Below are 25,263 nucleotides of genomic sequence, written 5' to 3' on the forward strand. Positions count from 1 at the left end.
CCTTGTTGAGTGTGCTCGCAACCCGAACGGGCAAGGTACGTCTTGGGACTGGTAAGCCAAGACAATGGCATCCACTATCCAGTGGGCCAACCTCTGCTTGGAGACAGCCTTTCCCTTCTGCTGGCCTCCGTAGCAGATGAAGAGCTGCTGTGAGGATCTGAAGCTCTGAGTCCGGTCAACGTAAGCGCGAAGAGCGCGGACGGGACATAACAAAGCTAGGGCTGGGTCTACCTCCTCCGAAGGCAGCGCTTGCAGGTTCACCACCTGGTCCCGAAAGGGAGTGGTAGGAACCTTGGGCACGTATCCAGGCCGGGGTCTCAGGACAATGTGAGAGTTGGCCGGCCTGAATTCTAGGCCCGATTTGTCGACCGAGAGTGCATGCAGGTCCCCTACCCTCTTGATTGAAGCCAATGCAATCAGGAGAACTTTCTTCATGGACAGGATTTTTTGCTCAACAGACTGCAAAGGTTCAAATGGAGGACCCTGAAGTGCTCTGAGCACCAGGGCTAAGTCCCAAGAGGGTATCGAGGTAGAACGAGGAGGATTTAGTCTCCTCGCACCTCTGAGGAACCTGACGATTAAGTCGTGCTACCTAAGGATTCCATCTACTGCATCGTGATACGCCGCTATTGCTGCGACGTACACTCTGAGGGTGGAGGGAGACAGCCTTCGCTCCAGCCCATCCTGCAGGAAGGAAAGCACAACGTTAATCGAACACTTTCGGGGGTCTACCCGGTGGGAAGAGCACCACTTGACGAACAGGTTCCACTTCAGAGAGTAGAGGCGCCTCGTACCACACTGCTTGTGGTAGGCCACCTAGAACCTCTGCGTCCCGTCCAGGGACCAGACATGGAGATTCCAGAGGTCTGGACGCAGGTGGCATAGAGTGCCCTGCCCCTGAGAAAGCAGGTCCTTCCTCAGGGGGATCGGCCAGGGAGGGGCTGTCGCGAGGAGTGTGAGTTCTGGGAACCAGGTCCGGTTGGGCCAGTAGGACGCAACTGACAAAACCTGCTCCTCGTCCTCCCTGACCTTGCACAGTGTCTGTGCGAGAAGGCTCACTGGGGAAAACGCATATTTGCGTAGGTCCCGGTGCCAGCTGTGCGCCAGTGCATCTGTGCCTAAGGTACCTCCGGTCAGGGAGTAGTACCACTGGCAATGGGTTGAGTCCGGAGAAGCGAACAGGTCTACCTGTGCTACTCCGAAGTGGTCCCATATCAGCTGGACGCTCCAGGGGTGAAGTCGCCATTCGCCCGGAGGTGTCGACTGGTGAGATTGCTCGTCGGCTGTCTGGTTCAGCGTACCTGGGATGTGAATGGCATGAAGTGACCTCACAAACTTCTGACTCCAAAGGAGGAGATGGCGGGCGAGCCGGAGCATGCAACGGGAGCGTAGATCACCCTGACGGTTAATGTACGCAACGGCCGCAGTGCTGTCCGAACGGACCAGTACGTGCTTGCCCCGAAGCGGCTTCTTGAACCGGGCCAGGGCAACCGCCAGTAACTCTAGGCAATTGATATGCAACGCAGTTGGGGCCCCGTCCACAGACCCGAAACTGCGTGCCCGTTGTACATGGCCCCCCAGCCCGTGGATGATGCATCCGTGAAGACCACAGCATGCCTCAACACCTATTCTAGGGACACTCCGGCCCGGAGAAACGAGGGGTCTGACCACGGACTGAAGGTTTGGCGACAGTAAGGAGTAACTAAGACCCGGTACTGACCGCTCTGCCATGCCCATCTCGGGACTCGGTTGTGCAACCAACGTTGAAGCGGTCTCATATGAAGCAATCCGAGCTGCGTTACCGCGGCTGCAGATGCCATATGCCCCAGGAGCCTCTGAAAGAATTTCAGTGGGACCGACGTCCTGCCTTTGAACATATTCAAGCAGTTCAACACTGGCCGGACGCGCTCTGGAGTGAGGCGCGCTGTCCGGCTGACCGAATCCAGCTCCATACCGAGATAAGAGATCCTCTGCGCGGGGCAGAGTTTGCTCTTCTCTCGGTTGACCCGAAGTCCCAACAGGCTGAGGTGACTGAGCACCATGTCCCTGTGTTCGCACAACTGCTCCCGAGACTGGGCGAGTATAAGCCAGTCGTCGAGATAGTTGAGTAAGCGAACGCCGCGTTCTCTGAGTGGAACAATGGCTGCCTCGACGACCTTCGTGAAGACACGAGGCGACAGGGACAGCCCGAAGGGCAAGACTTGTACTGATAAGCCTTCCCCTCGAACGCAAAGCGTAGGAACGGTCTGTGTCGAGGAAGGATAGAGACATGAAAGTACGCGTCCTTCAGGTCGATCGCTGCGAACCAATCTCGGGGACGGATGCATTGGAAAATGCGTTTCTGCGTTAACATTTTGAACGGGAGCTTGTGGAGTGCCCGATTCAGAATGCGCAGGTCCAAGATTGGCCTTAACCCACCCCCTTTCTTGGGTACAATGAAGTAGGGGCTGTAGAACCCCGACCTCATCTCGGCAGGAGGAACTGGCTCGACCGCGCCCCTCGCCAGCAGGACATCGATCTCGGACCGCAAGACATGGGCATCGCTGCTCCGCACAGAGGTGAAGAGGATGCCCCTGTACTTGGGAGGCCGGCGTGCGAATTGAATCTCATAGCCGAGTCTGATGGTACGGATGAGCCAGCGAGACGGCCTGGGGAGACCTAACCAGGCCCCCAGAGACCGAACTAGCGGGACCAACGGCACCACAGACGTACCCGGGGTGAGGCAGCGAGGTGGAGTATTCAGACCCGACTCGGGAGGCCCGGAGGCGGCCCGGAGTGTTGCCTGAATACTCCAGGTGGGGCAGAGAGTGGGTGAGAAGGCCCGGGGGCGTCCTCGGTGCCCACTCTGCTGCCCCCTGGCGAGGGGTGAGAGGGGAGGAAAGGAGTGGCAAGGCCCAGGGGCGTCGCACACTGCCAACCTATCCCTCTCGGGGCTCAGGGAGGGAAGAAACTGCTCTGAGAATGTGGGTACGACTGGACTCCGGGGAGCCAGCGGCAGGACCGAAACCAAAAAATATTTTCCCCCCGGTGCGGACACCGTCTCCCCGAGCAATTCCTCTCTCGCTGGGCTGCCCGTTTCAGGGTCGCTTGCCCTTGTGCTTGCTAGCAGACTCGCGGGACCCTGGACAGGTTGGTGGCGCCCTCGGCGACAAGCAGATGGAGGTGCTGCGGCCGACGACGGCTGGGTGGAGGCAGCAGCTGGTCGTCGGGGCAGGATTTTTTTTTTTTTTTTTGCCACCTCCGTCTGCTTCTGGGCCACCAAGAACTGCTGGGCGAAGTTCTCGTTGGCGTCGCTGAAAAGGCCAGCCTGACAGACAGGGGAGTTGAGGAACCGAACTTCGTCGGGCTCACGCATATCTGCCAGGTTTAGTCCCAGCTTCCTGGACCACTGGTGTGGACATCGCCTGACCCAGGGAGCGTGCAGTGACTTTCGTCACCCAGAGAGCGAGGTCCATCACCGCACGCAGTTCCCGCATAACCCCTGGGTCGGGACTACCCTCATGCATGCAGGACAGAGGGCAGTGAGAGAGGGAAAAACTTATACAGGTTATGGCCCTTTTGGTGTTCCATATTTTGACACCAAATAGTTCCACGCTGCTAAATTTTTCCAATGCACATCTGGGCAGCCACCCAGGAAAGCATTGCTGTCAACTCTGAATCTGATTCAGCATGAGCACACACCATTATAGTGGGAAACTCAGCATTATCATTTCCAGCGCATAACAGCCCTCTCTCCGATGCAGCAATTGACATCTGTCCTCCGCCAGAGCGCCAAATGAAACGCTAGATCCCCTTTTTCAAAAAAAGACCAGCAATCCCATCTGTAAGCTACCAGCAGGCATGTGAGACAATGAGCAGACTTGACGGTCAGACTTGACGGCACACGACGCGCTGAACACTCAAGCCCCTATGAAAGAGCAAGGTGAACAACGCGCTGACGTGGTCATGTTCTCGTGAGAGAACATGAACCACCCACAAACAAAGTCTCAGCACGCTCCTGATGCGATAGAGGAGTGGGGGCCCGAAGAGATGTACCCGGCGGGGAAGCCCCACTGTAATCCTCAGGTCACCAACGCTTATTAGCCAAAGTAATCCTTTTCTGGTGCCCCAGAAAAGAAACTAGATCGGGGAATAAGCGAAGGGACTCAACCCCGTTTGAGGTTTCATAGTCTCGACCGCGCATCAGAGCGCCGAGTGACGCGCTGGGTTCGGAACGCGCTGGGAGAACGGAAACGCCCAGCCAACCAACACAGGAACAAGTGTATGTTGCAGCGGCCACTCGCTGACTCGCGCCGTCACACCAGGACCCAGGTAAGAGAGCGATCCTCCTCGAGACTCGTCTAAACACTCTTCGTAGAAACAGCTTGATACAGCAAACCGTTCGGCTCCGAAGTTAAAAAGCAATGATGCGGTATTCCACTTCCGTATTTATACCCGTGCTGCGGGGCGGTGCGTGGTATGTGTGAACCACATGCCAATGTCCATTGGCTCGTTTTAATCACTCGAAGTAGGTCGGTCTCTGGAAACAGATCCCAATTCGTCGGTCAGTTCCGACGTACGTCGAACGTGACCGACTGAAAGGGAACTGTTTATAATATAAGATATTAGGTGTGAATTATTGGTCCTGTGCTGTCTATTGGCAAAAGTAATTTCTCTTCAGTATGCATTCAGATACACATGTAGACTATGTGTACTGAAGCATTCCTTGCATTCCATTTATTCTTATGGGGGTCAAATTGACCCGCGAGGGAAGGATTTGTTACTTTTTTTTTATTTCAACCATAAAACAGTCAATTTTTTTGTGCATTCGTGGCTCAAGTACGACAAAAGTCCTAGGGTCTTGTACCACTCAGGTGAACTCTCCATTTTTTTATTTTTTTAAATGACCCGAGGAAAGGAAGAGGTTAAGGTGTCCGCATTACAGTGTAATTATACATTTAAGTACTGAGTAATATTAATGAACTACATGTACTTACTATAGGGTTAGGGCTAGGATTAGGGTTTGGTTAAGGTTAGTTGCATGTAATTATGCAAAATGTATAGTAATTACTATAGTAACTACATCTAGCATGTGTAACAAGGAAACTATAAAATAAAGTGTAACCAGACCTCTTTCAAAAACAAAATCTTACTGACCCCAAATTTTTTTAACTGTATTTTGAACCACTCAGGAAGTATGTTTGAGGTGTAATTATTATAAAAGCTTGTGCAGAATTCCACTTCCACTATATCTGCTAAAGTTATAATAAACGTTTAGGTCAGAATTCATTTAATGAATATTGGGACAAAAATACACTTTATGAGTGGTGAATGTGTAGTTACCCTTTGTTTCTCTGGGTCCACATATCTGATGCCAAAGTAATCTTTCTCCAGCAGGCTGTAGTAGTTACACACATGATCCAAGAGGAACTGCCCTTTAGTGTCTCTCTGTGGGGAAAATAAAATCAAAATCAAAATCAAAATCAGTCATCAAATCAAATCATCACAGCAGAGATGTAAGATAAAATATAATAGTGAACCAGCCAGTTCTGATGAATATATTGACAGTGTATCATACTATTGACGGTTGTGTGCATAATAAGTTAATTGATTTACAACAGGGAAAAAATACACTAGGGGGTAAAACTGAAAAAAAGAATATGACAGGTCAATATTTTTAATATACCGGTAGGCTAAATATTGTGAGCTTGCGCTCTGAATTAAATGTGAAAAACATGTCTTTTATTTTATAAAATTTTAATTTTATTTATTTTATGTCTTGTATTAACTGCAGCACAATACAATTCACAATGCTACAGCCAATTTAGTCCGATTGATGAAGAAATGACTTACGAGCAGGTTCTTTTATTGAACAGCACAAAAGACTCTCTGACGAGTTATCGGTTTGAATTAGTCTGACAAATCCTTTACTGAATGAACTCAATGAATCCATCAGTGCTGCTACTGGAATCAACATCTGACTCTCTTACTGAACCACAAGTATTTATGTTCAGTAATGACTGACTGACACCAAATGAAGTTAGAAATGTGAATCCTAAATCAGAATTGATTTAGATGAGTGGTTGTTCATATGAAAATGTGTAGTTGAAAATACATTTACAATTTTTGTAATAAGTGGTATTAAATGGTATGGGATTTTATGATTAACAAAAACGTTTAACAAAAAACGTGAACAAAATTGTATATAGTTTGGTTTAGATCCAATCAATGGGTTGCAAGGGTGGACAGGCAGCTCCCCTGCTGCAAACACATCATTCTGCAGGAAACACTGGCATACAGTGTGAGTGATGATGGGTTTATTGTCTCATACAGGACAGTGTCTCTGTCTGCTCGACTGAGCAGCTCTGGTTCAGCTCTGATGACCATCAGCTTTTGACCTTGCTGTTATTACCTGTGACGCAGACTGCTATAGCACACATCTCACTGAGGGGGCTCCAATTCCACTACAGAGGTACTCTACAAACAATAAAGACTGGGCTGGACGTTCTGCTCTTCCAGTATTAAAAAAAACATCTTTCTTAAAATTGTAGTTTCTAAATGTATCATTCTGCATATTTTAAAATGTGAAACGTGGATCAAGCAGTACACTGGACAGAATAGGAGAAAATGTCACATATTATATCTCTTCTCTTACAGTGACAGAAAGAACTACATTTGATAACACTTTATTTTAAAGTGTCTTCGTTACATGTTAGTAATAACAGTAAATTATGCATTATTACAGCCAACTTACCCTAAAACTCTACTCCTAATCCGATACAAGTACATTTTGTCAATTAATATTACTAAGTACTTAACTGTATAATTACACCGTAACAAGGACACCTTAAAGGAACACGACAACTTTTTGGGACTTTAGCTTATTAACTGTATCCCCCAGAGTTAGATAAGTCCATACATACCATTCTCATCTCTGTGCGTGCCATAAGTCTGTGTGACGCACCCACCGCTAGCCTAGCTTAGCACAAAGACTACAGGTTTATGGCTCCAGCTAGCTTACTGCTCAATAAGTGACAAAATAACACCAACATTTTCCTTTTTACATGTTGTGATGTGTATAGTTACATCATGTACTAAGACCGACGGAAAATTAAAAGTTGCGATTTTCTAGACCGATATGGCTAGGGACTATTCTCTCATTCCTACGTAATGATCAAGGAACTTTGCTGCCTTACCATGGGTGCAGCGGCACAATCATATTACACAGTGCCTGAAAAGTCCCCAGTATGCTCTCTGTGCAAGCAGGTTGTCATGTTGGTTATATTGGCGGAAGTTAGCCTATTTTCAGGCGCTGTGTAATATCATTGTGCCGCTGCACCCATGGTACGGCAAGTTAATTGATTATTACGCAGGAATGAGATTATAGTTCCTAGCCATATCGGTCTAGAAAACCGCAACTTTCATTTTCCGTCTGCCTTAGTACACGATGTAACTATACACATCACACCATGTAAATAGCAAAATGTTGTTTTTATTTGTTACTTATTGAGCAGTAGGCTAGCTGGAGCCATTTACCTCCAGTCTTTGTGCTAAGCTAGGCTAGCGCTGTGTGCGTCACACGGAGTTATGGCACGCACGGAGATGAGAATGGTATGTATGGACTTATCTAACTCTGGGGGATACAGTGAATAAGCTAAAGTCCCAAAAAGTCCGGTGTGTTCCTTTAAAATAAAGTGTAACAAAACATTTTTACATGGAAAAAACTAGATTATACATCTGTTTCCTTAGAAATATGAGTGGTGTCTGCCTGTGCAAAACCCACTGCCCACAATGATATGGTGTTATTTGTGGTTTCTAGGGTGTTGCTATGTGCTTGTTAAAGTTTTCTGAGTGATTGTTGGAGTGTTGCAACACTAGGGTGTAATTTGTGGTTGCTAAGGTTTTCTGAGTTGTAGTGAATGTGTTGTCACAATGCTAGGGTGTTATTTGTGATAGCCTGAGTGTTGCTATATGGTTGTTAAGGTGTTCTCAGTTATTGCTGGTGTGTTGCCACAATGCTAGGGTGTTCTTTGTGGTTTCTGGGGTGTTGCTATGTGGTTGCTAATGTGTTCTGGGTGATTTCTGGAGTGTTGCCACATTGCTAGGGTGTGATTTGTGGTTGCTAGGGTGTTCTGAGTTGTAGTGAATGTGTTGTAACAATGCTAGGGTGACATTTGTGGTCGCTAAGGCATTGCTATGGGGTTGCTAAGGTGTTCTGAGTGATTGTGTGTTGCCACAATGTTAGGATGTTATTTTTGGTTGCCTGAGTGTTGCTATTTGTTTGCTAATGTGTTCTAAGGTGTTGCTGGTGTGTTGTTCCAACGCTAGGGTGTTTTTTTGTGGTTTCTATGGTGTTGCTATGTGTGTCGCCACAATAAATTTTCTATTTGTGGTTGCTAATGTGTTCTGAGTGGTTGTTAGTGTGTTGCCACAATGCAAAGGTGTTATTTGGTGTTTCTAGGATGTTGCTATGTGGTTGCTAAGGGGTTCTGAGTGGTTGTGTGTTGCCACAATGCTAGGGTGTTATTTGTGGCTGCTGGAGTGTTGTTATATGGTTGCTAAGGTGTTCTGAGGGATTTTTGGTGTGTTGCCACCATGCTAGAGTGTTATTTGTGGTTGCTAGAGTGTTACTATGTCCCTATAATACTTTGAGGTGTGTTTCAAGTACCGCAGCTGTCACAGAATGGAAAGTACAAGATTGTGGGACATCAAACGCAGCGACGGAAACATCTATTCTACCTTCAAAAATTGTATCAAATGAAGTAGACAGGAAGTGAAGGTAACATTGGATTCGGATGTACCTTGATGCCTTCCTACCATGGAACATAGCCTCCAAAGGCAGCATTTTAAAGCTTTCAGACACAGCCCATGTCACACATTTATTTAATGCTGTTTGCAAATGTTAATTGAAACTATGGTTTCGGGAAACACAGTATTGTTAAACTATGTTGCTAATGAGAACTTGCAACCATAGTTGGCTAATAATATTTTTAGGAATTAGAAAAAGCACCCCATGTCTCTATGGTTCAGGTCCCTTTCTTCAATGTAAATCCATTTTATCATCAAGGTGAAAATTGTACATCCCTGCACGTTTAATGTCTGTAATACAAATGCACTAAATAATACAAATGCTAGGCTTTGTTCAAATGACTATTCCTATGTATGAGCAATGATGCTTGCTTTAATAATCACGCATACATGATGGAGAGAGAGAGAGGAAGTATGGGGGAGAGATTATCAATTATTTAGGAGTCTAACAACACTCTAAAAAAAAGGCTCGTAATCATAGGGGAACCTTTTTTAGTGCTATATAGCACCAATTTTGGTGCTTCAGTGGTTCTTCAGCGGTTCTTCAGAGGTGCTATATAGCACCTTAGTCAAAGAACCGGTGAAGAACCTCTGAAGAACCGCTGAAGAACCTCTGAAGAACCGCTGAAGAACCACTGAAGCACCAAAATTGGTGCTATATAGCACTAAAAAAGGTTCCCCTATGATTACGAGCCAAGAACCATTTTTGGTGCAATATAGAACCTTTTTTTTTTAGAGTGAAGATGACAAGTTTTAACAACACAACCACCCTGCATTGCTTCTCTTTCTTTAACTCTCCACCTTCCGAAATCCCTCCAAGATTCACTTAGCGTTAGCAATGCCTCTGTCAGCCGCTCTAGTCTAAACAAGCAGAGTTTAGGACCGTGAAAGCTTTGCCCTAGATAAAATGTTCAGTAATTAATACCCATGCCATATCAATTATGAGTGTGTCTTCCTTAGAACTAAACGTCTAATGTTTGCTAATCCAGAGGTCACAAGGATCCTTTCATATCATTAAGCAGAGGATGACACGTTCCGTGAGCAAAACAGGGACGAGTGAAAATTAGTGAGAGATTTATGTGAAAAGGTAAATCAAAAAACACTTTCTTCATGCTGAAAATCAAAGTCATTTTCCAGTATCATCTTTGAGGCAGATTAGTATTCTACAGTGTACATACTTCCCTTATTTGAGCAGCTGACCACGTGTGAAAGACAAACTCCTTGTCGATTAAAATGGTTTAGTCTGTCCTTGGCCCAAATACATAGGAAGGACTGGTCAATGTTAAAGGCTTGGGGGTATGGTGACATATATACGTATATATAGTATATCTTAAAGGACCCACCTCATTCAGGATTCACTACATTTCTGCAGTGCAACAAAAGTCAAAGAAACCTAATCAGCGAGGATGCCGTTCAGAAGAATGAACATGGAATAAAAACTCATATTGTCTAAATTTATGTCTGTGTGTCAACGTTAAAATAGTGATTAATTTGCTAAATAATAAATAATTAACTTGATAGAGCACCCTTCTGCAGAACACAAATGAAGATATTTTGAACAATGTTTCAGCTTTTTTATACATATACAATGAAAGTCAAACGGTTCCAAAAGTTTGTAGTTTCCAAAAAGGACAAAAAAAGCATAAACTATGCAACTCAAGTCTTCAGGTGCGGTCACATTAGCGAAATTTCGTGAGCAAAAAAGTCTATTAGTGTAGTATGAAACACAGCACTTTTAAAAATGACCTATTATGCAAAATTAAATTTTACATGGTGTTTGAACATAAATGTGTCTCAGTGTGTGTACACAACCAGCCTATAATGAAAAAAATCCACCCACTCCTATTTTTTTAATCCCCATATATCATAAGCAGTGTCTCAGAACAAGCCATTTGCAGATTCTAGCTTTTGTGAGCATATTCTAGACATAACCGACTGTGTTTATGTGAACTTTGTGTGTTTTTGACATAAACTTGTGTGCATTTAACAGTTTAAACGGAATAAGACGTGAAAGAGAACTTAGTTTAATACTCACGGGACGTGCCGTCTGACATCCAGCTTTCTGTGCACGTGCTTCGGGTGTGTGACGCAACAGAGATGATACTCAAAACCAAACAGATGTTTTACTTTTTGGCAGAATATCTGAGGCATGAGCTGTAAAGGCTGTAGTCTGGTCTTACCAGACTCTTGTACATTTAATTTGTACAGAGAGTCTGGCTACTCTCCATTGACAAGCGTTTACTTCCTTGAAGGCGGGTACTCTGTTGAAGTTTAAAACTATTGGATCTGCCCAGAGCCACTCTGGATCTGCCATAACCAATCGCTAACGTTTGGTCGTGACGTATGTCATGTGCCGTTCATCTCTGTTTCTCACATGGAAGTCCGTAAAAATAACTGTGCAGATTGTGCACGCCACCTCAGTGATAAAACTTAAAACTTTGTGCTACGTGCATTCGGATTGTGATTTATTCACAGTGGAGGGGAGAGTTTTGTGAACTCGCTACTCACGTGGTCTGTAACACGATTGTATGCTGTAAATAAAATGTCATATGCTTGGTATGATAAGAATAAATGCTGCCGTAAATAACGGCCCAATTCAAAAGTTTACGTGCTTTTCTTCTTTTTTATTTTTTGATGGGTGATGAAATATATTGCTTTTGTAAATACTTGCCAGCATTTAGAGAAATACAAGACTAGAAATGCATCCAAATTACAGCAAAGCGCAACCGCACGGTGCTCTGCAGTGGTCAAAAAGGATATAAACAGTGAATTTTGAAGTGATATATTCTTGAAAACTCAGAGATGTGGATTCGGACAGCAATTCAATTACCACATGACCTTGGTGTTTGTCTAAAACAGTAGGTAATTCAGCCGTGGATTTTTACGCGGGTGGTGAGAGACAGAGGGCAATAAAATCACTGACTAGCCCCTGTAAATGATGACAATACCTTCCGACCGCACAAGAAACAATTACCGTCCGAATAGGGCTTCAGCCAACTCCTTCACCACTAACGGAACGAGCTGGAAAAACAAACTTTTCCCGAACCCTGTGGGGAGGAGGGCCACAACATCATGGCCACCAACAAAACTCAGCAAAGATTGTTCTTTCTCTGGCTTTAACTTCTGGATATTCGGCAGCGGTGCCACAACGGAATGATTGGCTTCGCTCGCATCTTTCTCCGCCGCCATTACTGAACTACAACTCAAACTAGCGCACAACATCAACGTCATTGTTCTCAGCCACTCCCTCTGTTCGCTGATTGGACCGGTAAAAATTTGATCGGAGAAAACCTAAGAATATACCGCAGTCCCAGACGGAGTACTGAAGGAAAATTAAAATTGAGCGGATGTACGTAGGAGGGCGGAGCCAGGCTATAAAGGCTCCACCCTCTTCTGGAAAGTGGGGCTGGGAGCAGCAGCTCATTTGCATTTAAAGATACATGCACAAAAAAGCACGTTTTTACTTCCACTCAAAACTGGGCATTTACAACATGGTATATAATAAATGATTTGTGGGGTATTTTGAGCTGAAACTTCACAGACACATTCTGGGACATAATAGGTCCCCTTTGTAAAGCAGGCAGCTTTCTGTTGGTCAATGAAATTAATTCACTTGAACAACCCATTGCAAAATCTGCATGGGGAACTCTTGCACGAAATTCCCAATCACTTGGAATACTGTTGAAATAACTGGTTTGAAAACTCGCTGAACAAAGGTAAATGTGACCACATTTTTTAGAAGCAATACAATCATTTTGTATGATTTGCATGCCGAGCTAAATTTTTGAGCTTGAAACTTTTGGACCCCGTTGACTTTCATTGTATGGTAAACAGGTAAGTTCTTAAAAAATCTTCTTTTGGATGAACTATTAATTTAATGAAGCTAACATGTATGTAAATTCCTTAATAAGGAATGTCCAAGCAACCATCAAAGATATTCAACATTGAAGTACCACCATGAACTATATTTAAATGGACATATTGTCTAAAAAAATAAGGTGCTCGTTGCGTGAGACACTTTGTTTAGTGACGCCAATGACAGCAGATTCAGAATCTATTTAATAGTCCTCCAATATTGGTGTGAATCTGACCCTTGTGACCCGCACAACATTTATGTCTATAATGAGAGCAATCTTGAAATCATAGAAGCATTTCTCTGTTCGCCCTCTAAGCCTGAGTACAGGAAAGTGGATTATACTGACGACAGGTCTGATGTGAAACTGAACTGGTGCTGTAAGACGACGCCTTTATCCAAGTCTTTCTTCTGTCACTGTTTATATCTCATGCTCAATTCATAATTAAAGATCTAAACATATTCTAAATATGACAGCATAATTGCATCATCAACTACAGCTGTCTTGTGTGTTGGAAGGAAAAGTGGACTTTGATGTGTTTTGATGAATTTTTCCTCTTTGCATATTTTCTGTGCAACATAAATCCATGCGCAATGATTAATATTACAGTTCAGTTGGCAATGCTGTTTAAAGTCTAGCATCATATGACTTTTGATTATGCATGTAGACTTGCAGTCTTTATATATTATTGGCTGTTTGTGAATAATTTGTGAGAGCATAAACAAATGAGTTCATAAGAAAAGATCGAAATTATTAGTATGCGCAAATCTGGATGGGATGTAACTGGTGTGAAGATGGCATGATGTCACAACTTCAATAATCACAGTGTTATTAAGGATGTTAAAAGGCTAAAAGTCAAGCTGAATACAGAAATTAATTAGCAGAGGAACATACAAGGACTTATTTACGACAAGTAAAGTCACGTCATTCCAGAAAACTTTCCACAATATGTCTTATTTTAACAAATTATTGTAAAATCTTTAAAGATTAAATTGATTGATACCGATTATTGATTACAGTTTGCATTTTAAAACTAAATGATTATTTATAGCCTACTTCTTATAAAGCCAACAGGATGGCGAAGAACAAACACAGATGTTTGTTGTTGGATCATAAAACATTTATTCATTTTACACTGACAGCTTAAGTGAATTTTTGTGTTGTTTTCAGAGTTCCCTTGTGAAAAAGAAGTACATTTTAGCATACTTTTAAAAAGAGTATTTATGCTTTAAATATACTAAGATGCAGTAAAACTGAATAGTTTCCAATACATAATTGCAAATTAATTGCAGTTAAATGAAAATGTATTACAGTTTAAATTTACATTAAATGCAAATAGTTTAACTTAAGAGGACTTTTTGACCTTTATATTTAATTTCATAATTCTATTGTCTTTGAAATATGGTTAAAGTGAACTGACAATTATTTATGGTAAGCTAAAATATACTTTTTTTGGCTTTTTTTTTCTTCATATAGGACCATGTAGAGTGACAGGAAAGCAGGTTAGGGAAACGGGGGAAGGAGATCAGGACCCAGGCCAGAACCGAACTTGGGTCCCTATGAGCCAACATGAGCCTCGTATACGTGTTGTATACCGTAAAGTGTACCGTATACTTTAAAGTACATTTAAAATATATCAATTTTAAATATTTACACACTACATTTAAATCAAGTACTTTACATGTGCGTTCATATTTATGCCAACAAATGAGTTTAATTTGACGTTATTACAAAGTGCACTTTTTAAAAATGTACCTAAGTATGTTTAGAAAAATAGCCAAGAATATACACTGTATTGTCAAAAGTTTTGGGACGCCTGCCTTTACATGCACATGAACTTTAATGACATCCCATTCATAATCCATAGGGTTTAATATGGAGTTGAGCCACCCTTTGCAGCTATAACAGCTTCAACGCTTCTGAGAAGGCTTTCCACAAGGTTTAGGAGTGTGTTTATGGGCATTTTTGACCATTCTTCTAGAAACGCATTTGTGAGGTCAGACACAGTCTCTGCTCTAATTCATCCCAAAGGTGTTGTATCGGGTTGAGGTCAGGACTCTGTGCAGGCCAGTCAAGTTCCTCCACATCAAAATCACTCATCCATGTCTTTATGGACCTTGTTTTGTGCACTGGTGCGCAGTCATGTTGGAACAGGAAGGGGCCATCCCCAAACTGTTCCCATAAAGTTGGGAGCATGAAATTGTCCAAAATGTCTTGGTATGCTGAAGCATATAGAGTTCCTTTCACTGGAACTAGGGGGCCAAGCCCAACCCCTGAAAAATAACCCCACACCATAATCCCCCCTCCACCAAACTTTAAACTTGGCACAATGCAGCCAGGCAAGTACCGTTCTCCTGGCAACTGTCAAACCCAGACTCGTCTATTGGATTGCCAGACAGAGAAGCGTGATTCGTCACTCCAGAGAACACATCTCCACTGCTCTAGAGTCCAGTGGCAGCGTGCTTTACACCACTGCATCTGACGCTTTGAATGCAGCTGCTCAGCCATGTAAACCCATTCCATGAAGCTCTCTACGCACTGTTCTTGAGCTAATCTGAAGGCCACACAAAGTTTGAAGGTCTGTAGCTATTGACTCTTGCTGTTGTTCTCAATTGCTTCCACTTTGTTATAATACCGACTGTGGAATATTTAGTAGTGAGGAAATTACATGAATGGACTTATTGCACAGGTGGTAACCTATCATGGTACCACGCTTGAATTCTCTGAGCTCCTGAGAGCGACCCATTTTTTCACAAATGTTTGTAGAAGCGTCTGCATGCCTAGGTGCTTGATTTTATACACCTGTGGCCATGGAAGTGATTGGAACACCTGAATTAAATGATTTGTAGGGGTATCCCAATACTTTTGGCAATATAGTGTTTATATTTTAGTAAAGCATTTAGTAGATAATATTTACAATGTAGAACATCAGAAAGTAGTTGAATGAGTTTGATGCGCTGTAATTGTATTCCAGAAGAGCTGTTATGAGTGACAGATTTAAGTGTGTATCAGTGTGTGTTTGTGTGTTTAACAGGTCATATATCCCCATTGGCCAAACATGCTGTTGTCTCTTAAAATATCTATCACACACCACACACTGCCACTGACTGCACTGCCTCAGGCTAGTGGTGTACAAACAGAATGGGAGGACACTTCATCACACAAAGACGCATACACACACACACACACACACACACAGATTTACTATCTAAATAAGGACATATCATAGACTTTTATTTTTTATAGCAATAATATACTTTTTATTATTACTATAGAATATTGACTGACTGACCCTACCCTACCACCTTATTTAAAAAGAAAAACAAATTCTTTATTTTATGTACAAATACATTTTTCAATATCCCCAAAAATTCCACATTTCCACATTGAAATGTGCTTCAGCAAAAAAACTGGAACAGCTTGTGAAATAAAAAGTGTTGCAGTCTCGGCACAGACTTTGAACCGCAGCGGTTATACATATGCTCTGCACATCACTGAGACATCATTCAGCACGAGTGCAATGACGTCATTCATTTACAGCCCTCCTGCTCCCCCTCTCTCCCCTCCTGTTTTATCATCTCTTTTTTCTTTCTTCCGTAATTCTTACAAAAAAAATCTCATCAAAGGGCATGGAGGAGAAGGATAAGAATAGCATGAGCACTATTTATAGTCTTCACCACAACACCACATTCTCCTTCTTGATCTCCGGACATTTATTGATGAAAAGAGGGAATGAGAGAAGATGAGAGATACATTTCTGCAGATGGGGCGATTTGCATTTGGTGTATTACAAAAATAGAAATGCTTAATCGATGATGACAGTGCTGCATTTTTAAGACAGTGAGTGGAGAATTTTCGATGTGACTAAGCTACGGCACACTGGCACCTTAATGACCCTTACAAAAAAGTACTGTCGTGGCACCATGATACAGTGATGGTATCAGATGGTAAAACTATGGTACTGAATGATTATCATTTTCATACTCCTAAAAAGCATTCAAAGGACACCATGGTGTGTCCAAAAGACATGGTGATATCATGGTATTACTTCTTAGTGAATACATCTGGTCTCCTTTTATTCTACTGTGTTTTAATAGGTAAATGTCACAAAAACTTTCATTTATATTTTAAGTATTACTTTCCAATTATTTTCTTTTAACTTTTATAATAAAGGTCTGAGTACCCAAAATACTTAAATAAAGTTTAAGTTCTTCAGTCAAAAAGTGTTTCTGGTTTACCTTCTCTATAATGGTTTCCAATTTCCATGCATCCCTTGTTTAATACAGAGTTATTCTAGTATTATTTATATACTATTAAAGTTTTGTCAGGACCACTATCATAAAAGATGATTGACAATTAGCATATCATTTGGATTGGCGGTATGGTTCTGTTCTGGGCAAGAACTCCCTGCGCGTCCATGCAGCCTAGCATGGATAAGAGCAGGGCGAACAGTGATAGGGTAAACAGAACGGAACCATCAATATATTGCAGATATCATTAATGTCAATATTAAAATGTACAACATAATTCGTGAATTTAGTCTGATTCAGGGGGAATCAGAATGCCAAATCCTGACTGACGAGAGGAGGAGCTGGGGATGGAGGAGGGTAAATGAGCTCCAGAGAAACGCGATAGCTGCTGATAATACTGAAGGAGCTTATATATGCATGCTGTGATAGACGTCGTATTCCTATAGGTAGACGTGATCAGCCAACAGTCAGCGTGTGATTGACTGATCCGAACATTATAAAGAGTGTTCTTTGATCGCTTTCTGTAGTTTAATCACTTAAAAAACGGATTTGTTTCATGCTACTAACAGAGACGGTCATTTTAGTCACTGGCTTGATTCACTGATGCACTACGCTTTGGGCATCAAGACGGCGATCATTTAACGATCTAGAAAGAAAGTCTGAGTGAACTTGAATGATTAGCTACACAACAGAAATCACTGATCACATATCAGGCATTAATGAACACTGTTACTCACAGTTTGTCGCGGTGCTGTCGAATCCATATCGTAAAGTCTGTTTGTAAAGCCTGTGCTGACATTGCGACAAACTGAATCATTGATAAACTGAATCCATTTTCTCCGAGTGCCCTGGGCGGGCAAAGCAGAGGAAGGGGGAGGTAACCTTTCCTGGTATGACGTCATAACAGGACAATTCCAGATCAGCTCGTCTGAGCTCTCATTTTCTCAAAGGCAGAGACAGACAGCCAGAACTCGGTTTACACCTATCAAAATTTCTAGCCACTTGGGGACCATATATACAGGCTAGGGGAACTTATATTAATGTTAAAAAACCTCATAAAATGAAATTTTCATGCCACGGGACCTTTAATATTACTATTTATGTTTAATTTATTTTTATTTCAGTTTTAGTTTTTATTTATTTCCTGCTTTCCTGCTTTAACTTACAAATAATATTTTATTTGTTAATATACATTTTTCACCACTAGAGGTCGCTTATTCAAAACAAAAGTGTAGCTTGATGACACCTTGATTTCACAAAATCATGGGAGTTGTTGGCTGCGTCCGAAAACCTAGGCAGCTGACTCGTTCCCTCGCTGCCTTATCAGAAAATGGCTTGTAAGGCATCATTTGTGCATGAAGGCACCTCACAAAACTAATTTCGGACAGACTTCTAAGGCAGGGTAACCGTTTAATGATCTACAGCTAAATAGTGAGAGCTATGGTGAGAACTAAACAAATATTTAATTACTACATTAGTAATTTCTCGCTAGAAATTACATCAGAAGTAGAAAATGTTGTTAAAAAACGTACATTTACACACAAACTGACCAGCAAACGCAACTTTCGGACGCCATCTTTTTTTTCCAGCTCAACTGTCACAGAATGGAAAGCACAGGATTGTCGGATGTCAAAGGCAGCGAAGGATACAAATATGCTGCCTTCAAAAATCGATCAGATGAAGGTCTCTCAGGAGGCAGGAAGGGAAGCTAACATTAGATTCGGACGTGCCTTGGTGCCTTCCTGCCTTGAAATGTGTCTTCCGAAGACAGCATTTTCCAGGTTTCGGACGCAGCCGTTGTCTTCACCTCTACAGACAGAGCAAAAGACTCCGATGGGACTCGAGCAGAAATCATATTGATGGATAAGCTAATGTATTAAAGATTTATTAACGTTACTGTAGTATAAAGCTGGGTGGGAGTGGAACGAGGCCGCTAATGACAGACAAGCGCGTCACACGGTTCGAGATGAGAGCTTTTATTATGCCGCAGATGAGCGATTCCACTTCTTCTGCTCATGCGTATGTGGGGTAACACAGCGCTGTTTTATCATATTAGATACATTTGAGTGTGTTGAAAGTTATTTTATAATGCTACTCTGTGCGTTCACTCTGCAGCTACTATGAGACACTTGTTCACACTGCAGTGAGATATTATGGTAAAACATGGTACTCGTGGTAAATCAAGAAAATGAGATTTAAATTATTAGACTAACTGTGTTGAGCTACTGTATATAACAATGATTCGTTTTCTGTTGATGAATGTATACAAACAGTTGCTCAATTGTCTAATAAAACACATTATATATTAAAGTGTCTTTGGTGTTTCCATAGTTTCCCATGGAAATCGAGGGTAACGCGAGTATGATGTCATTGACAGGCGACGCACAGACATGGTCCGTGTCCTGGTTAAAAAAGCTTATTTCTCTGGATTGAAGCATTCTTGGAAATATTTGGGATAATGTAAGTACACAAGTTAACAAAATATATAACATTGTTCTAGTGTTTTTTGGCAATTGTGCCTTTAAATTAAATGTTGAAGTAGAAAAACTGAAATATTATTTACTTGTAAAATGTGCTCCAATAATCCAATAAACATACTCCAATAATCTTAGATTATATACAATTTATTATATAAATAATATTCAGTTTTATTTCATCAAACCCTGGTTTGATAGTGAAGTTGCACCTAAAGACCTAGTGAAGACAGATATGTATTAATACATGCGTATTATCAAGAAATTAAATATAGCTTATGATGATAAAATTATTCTTTTACAGAACCATATACCATTAATGATTACCATATTCATATAACATGGCATTTACATACTGCAAAGGTCATTCAAAGAGCACCACGGTGTTGCCATGGTGCATGTTTAAAATGGTAATACCATACTACATCCAGTTACTTATTACTGAAAGACATTAAAACAGAATTTATATGGCTATGAAATGATGAAGTTCCTTCTTGGAAAAAGACTCACATTAAGAGGCACCCCAAATGTTCTCTGTGACTTAATTTTGTCCAGTTTTGCCTACACAAGGAACTTGAACAGCAGAAGCTGAACGCAGCATCAGTAGCACATGAGTGATGCAGCAGTCACACTGAAGAGCATGATCTGCCTTAATAATGCATGAGCTATCTGTCCTTCAGACACCGAGAAGACACTCTGCATGTCTGAGCCAACACTGAGAAATGACTCAAAGAAAACACACACATGGTTAACTTTAAGATAGAAATATGCTGGTAATGATGTCACTGACCCAGTAAACTGGGCATACCTTGACATGGTTTCAGTCAGTCCAAAACAGGGAGATGCAAACAACTGTTTTTGATTAGGAGGAGCTCCAGGACTTTATGTTGTTGCATTTTCTAAATGTAAAAATCTGTGGTGCTTGCCTTTGCAAAACTCATTGTGATGATTCTAGGGTGTTGTGAGTGGCTGTGAACTTGCTAGGGTTTTCCTATGTTGATAAGGCATATTTTAACATACTTCTTCTCGTTGCTAAGGTGTTTGGGGGGTGTTAGGTAGTTGTGTCACAACTGTGGCTATGATATGATCTGTACTGATCATGTAAAAGGTTATTGTTTTAAGTTCAGGGAAGGAGGAGGTGGGAACTGGCAACATAAACTGTGAACGTAAACTCGCTCCGTTCCCACGGCTCTCTGCCCCACCCTGCTTGCCACATACCCCTATGGCCCCTCACAGGCCGGGGACCCATGACACTGCGCTCTAATCCCCCCCACAGCGGCCACAGCACCTGGTGGTAAGGACAGACAAGGCAAAAGAAAAGGAGAGGGAAGGGGAGGGAGGAAAAAGGGAAAAAAGAATCTCGACCCGGTTCCCAAAATGCACTGCCATCCGGTCCTCCACCAGCTGGGCGAACTCCAGCTCGGTGGCGCTGGATACCCCTTGCTGGACAGCCCTCTGACTCCTCTGCCACCTGGTGGACAGCGACGGCCTCAGACAAGCAGTGGCGACTCCTCCGCTCACTCTCAGATGGCAGCCTCCCCTCCACAAACCAGGCGGACAGCAGCGAGCTACTCTGTCCCCCAGCAAGTTACGCCAGCCCACCGCCTCAAGTGTTCATAGCGGCAGGCTCTGCTCAGCTCGATGGCACCATGGATTTCCCACAGAGGCAAAGGCTCTTTGACAGCGTGTTCCTCCTTCCCTACCAGATTTCGGCACCAACATAACAATGTTAAATTTCAGGCAGGTGGGAACCGGCAAACGTTCAACATAAACTTTAATCCAAAAATAAACATACAACAAATGAAAGTAAAGCCCCTCCTGGTCCTCTCTCGTCTTGCACTGTCATCAGTCCTTCTTTTATCCTTCAGTAGCTCCTCCGTGAGACTCAAGACCGGTGCGGCGCACAGGTGATGTTCATTAGCACTCGCACCACTGGCCTAGCTCAGTTTTCGCGGCTCTCGGCCCCACCCTGCTTGCCACAGCTATTTTTACAAGTTTTTTTTGTTTTTGTTTTTCATTTTTGGTATGACTGTTTTCATGTTATATAATTTTTGGCTCCAAAAAAAATTACATTTTGGAATAACATGACAGTCACGCAATACTACTAAATTGCATTTTTTTTCTGTTCTCTGATTTAGAAAGATTATTATTGAGTTTTTAAAGGGACACGGTAATGGGGGGGCAAAACTTTTGCCGCCCATTTTTTAAAAATTCCATTCGCAAAACTGGTGATGGAAATATTATGAGGATGGAGGAAAAACGATATATCAGTGCTTTAGTAAGCAAACACAGAGTTGCAAAGTTTCTCAGGAGACCGCAATACTTTTGCAACAAAACTTCAAGTAAACACAACGTTTCAAAGGGGAACGCAACATTTTTGCCAGTCACTCTCATGTGGACGCAAAGGTTTTACAAAGAAAGCAAAATCATTCAAATATAATTTTTCCTCCCATCTCATTTTTCATTTTTTACATCACTACGTGCCCCAAATAGATTAATTTAATTCTTAGGCACAAAATATTGGTTAATTTCAGGGTCAAGTCAAGTTTTCAAAAGTCAAGATATGTGGTCATTCACAATGTCTTCCTCGCAAGGCCGTAACCATGTCTTGAACATTGGGGGGGGCAATTTTGTTATTTTCATAAAGCATAAAAAAACAGAACAGTGAACGAAATTCTAGGTCTAATTCTAGTTGGGAAATAATCCTTTTGGGACTATTTGCAAATAATATTTGCATTAATTTGAGTCAAATATATCGTTAGTCTCGAGATTCTTCCCGTTAGTGAATAAATACATAGATCCGCTAATAACATTTGAATTCCTTTGTCATCTGGTGGTAGAATTTTTGTAAACTGTGTTGAAGGTTACAGGTTCTAATCCGCCCTCATATAGTTTTTTTTCTTCTTTAAAGTCAAAGATGTTTAACGATTGTATATCAAGAGCATGGACACATTTGTGTGCATTTTGTTTTGTGATTTCAGTGGAAAGAATAAAGTCCTCGTAATGGCATTAAGCGATAGATTGACTCGCTCGTCTGTGTGAAGACTGTACACGAGCCAAAAGAGAACATAAACCTCGCCTACTTTGATTTGATTGGCCATCTCAATAATTTTGACATTGACGAGCGTCGTTAGATCTGAGGCAGACTGGACTAAAAATGTAACTTTTAAACCTTTTTGTCATCCTAACATATAGAGCGCTGCGTAATGGAGTGCAGGAGAGCAATGTAAGAATTTCAAATATTGGGGGGGACAATTTGGCCAATTCTAATTATTGGGGGGGACTTGTCGGCCCTGCTTCCTCGTGTGTTTCATTAAATCACATGAGATATGTTGAGATATGAAAGAGACCGACGGCATGATTGTGATTTGACATTGCTTTTATACTAAAGGAGAAGGTAATATTGACAAAACTACCTATTTTTTGTCAATAAAAACACAGTAACACTGTTTAGTTCCTAAATTAATCAGTGTTATGAAAGATTCAGTTGAGTGAATAATTCAATGACACACTCAAAAAGACAGTCACTCATCGCCACTATTTCATATTTTGGCAAATTGGTACCTAATTTGTATGAATTTTTACAGTATAATTTTTGTAGATTTTCAAACAATCCCACTGAGAGTTAGGTTTAGGGGTGGGGTGGACCTTCAAACTAACTTTTTCCGAAAAATCGTATGTTTCTGTCCAAATTACATTGCATGATTTCATACAAAATCGACACCTTGTTAAACAGTTTCGTTTTCTCAAGAGATTGGGTTGGACTGACAGTCTATCTGGAATGCAGAAATACAGTGAAAAGTCAAAGGTCTGTATATAAGCACTCTTTGGAAGTTAATTTTACCAAAATTACATTTTACTTAGTCTATTTTTGCCAATAAAAACAGTTCCAAACAAAGTCAAAGCAGCAACACACAGTAGTGCTGTTTCGTTCCCATGAATCAGTGTTAAGAAAGAATCAGTTGAGTGAATAATTCAATGACTCAACAATGTAACCTACTGAAAGAGTCACTGAAACATCCCCACTAACGCACAGATTGACAAACGCACTCTAATGGCAATTAGTAACTATTTTACGTTTTGGCAAATTGGTGCCTAATTTTTATGAATTCGTACAATATCATTTCTGTACATTTTCAAACTATCCCACTGAGAGTTAGGTTTAGGGATGGGGTTAGGGGTGAACCTTCATAAAAGGTTTGTACGTTTCTGTCCAAATAACATTGTAGATAAAACAGTTTTCTCATGAGATTGGGTTGGACTGAGTCTATCTGGACTGTGGAAACACAGTGAAAAGTCAGGGGTTTGTATTATCAGCACTCTTTAGGCCAATCAAATTCGAGGACCAGAACGAACTGCTGACCTGCTCTATACACGACACAGCAAACATAAACTCAGCATTTAACTCCTCGTGTAGCTGATAAAAAAGTAAGAGCTGAGTGCTTATAACATGTAAAAGTGCACCGATGGAGGTGCAGCCTCTGTCTATGAGGATAGTCATGAAATATGCAGGAGAAAGCCATCACAGAACAAGAAGCCATTAGAGCCTCGTGGCTTTCTAAAATATTCATAAGACCAAACAGAACGCTCCTTCCTTTAGCTCAAAAGTTTATAAACACAACACCGGAGAGGGAAAGACGTATCTGGGATGCACATCACTCTTTCTGTCACTTAGTTCCTTGAGTGCAGATATTCATAAATGGACCATTAGAAAAGGACTCAACAGATACTTTAAAAGTTGGTGGAAACTTTTTTTATCCTTTTTTACTGATCTAGGATTAGCTTACCACAGGTAGAACCACTATAAGAGGACCGTTTCCTGAGTTCACCATCACAGTGTGGGTTTACTCAAAAGTAAAGGGAGGAAATGGTTGTGGCTTCCATTAGACTGCATATACATTAGTGTGTAAGGTGCCTGGGTACTGATAGTGATACTGTAAAGAGCTAGACTACACATCCATCCACATCATCATCGGTTATCATCAAACACTTAAGCCTGCAGTGGAGCTGAAAGACAATAACTGCATTACGGCTGCCTCATGGCCTTTATAGATCCTGTTATATTTATATTAGCAGAACTACATGCAGATTTTCAGTAGATTTAATGATTTTATTGTTTCCAAGAATGTTTTGAAGGGAAGTGCATTGTCTAGTATTTCCCAGAAATGGGTTTGCTCATTAATCTTGACAGGAACATGGAGAGCATGATGGGAAGAAATCCACTGGCTCCGTCTCAAAACTTTGTGAGCTGCCAGACCCAGGATTTTTAGCCATCATCGATACATTAAGACATTATGCGGCGCTTCCATTGGCTTTCTAGAGATCTCAAAGAAGTCATTATAACCACACATTCAAGTCCTAAAGGGATAGTTCACACAAAATTTTTATTTATGTCGTTCCAAACCTGAAAGACTTTCATTCATCTTCAAAACACAAATTAAGATATTTTAGATGAAATCTGAGAGATTTCTGTCCCTCCACTGACAGCTACGCAACTACCATTTCGACACTATAAAAAGTTCATAAAGAGATCATGAAACTTATCCATATGAATTGAGGGGTTTATACCAAATTTTCTGAAGAGACTTGATCGCTTTATATGATGAACAGATTGAATTTAGGCTTTTAGTCACTAAACATGAACTAAACCTTTAAGTGCTAACATCTAACATCAGTTTTTTTTCCATGCCATAGTTGCCATTGGTTTGTTGTCCTTGTGGATTTCTAAGGTGCTCCCTTCCCTTGTGAAAAAGAAGTGTGCTTGTTTTGAAAGGGCACTTGAAGTGTAATCTTTTGTCACGCTTTAAAGAAGTAAACATATTTTGATGTGTTGACTAGACTAACATAAAGCACATGTGAAGTACCTTTACATTATAATTTGAACTCTAGTGTGTTGTT

General features: G+C 41.8%; 1 protein-coding gene across 2 annotated transcripts in view; it reads right to left on the reverse strand.

Annotated features, from left to right (window-relative positions):
• The window catches only part of frmd3 (FERM domain containing 3), a gene marked incomplete at its 5' end in the record, with an annotated part of 102,446 nt that overhangs the window by 75,933 nt on the left and 1,250 nt on the right, over positions 1-25,263 (reverse strand). For both annotated transcript variants that reach the window (XR_013817351.1, XM_079827689.1), the window contains one exon: positions 5,323-5,427. Coding sequence is in view for 1 of the 2 variants with exons in the window: in XM_079827689.1 (XP_079683815.1) it covers positions 5,323-5,427 (105 nt within the window). The remainder of the gene's footprint in view (positions 1-5,322; positions 5,428-25,263) is intronic.

This window comes from Gobio gobio (genome assembly GCF_949357685.1).
Source record: "Gobio gobio genome assembly, chromosome: 10".
Taxonomy (NCBI): Eukaryota; Metazoa; Chordata; class Actinopteri; order Cypriniformes; family Gobionidae; genus Gobio; species Gobio gobio.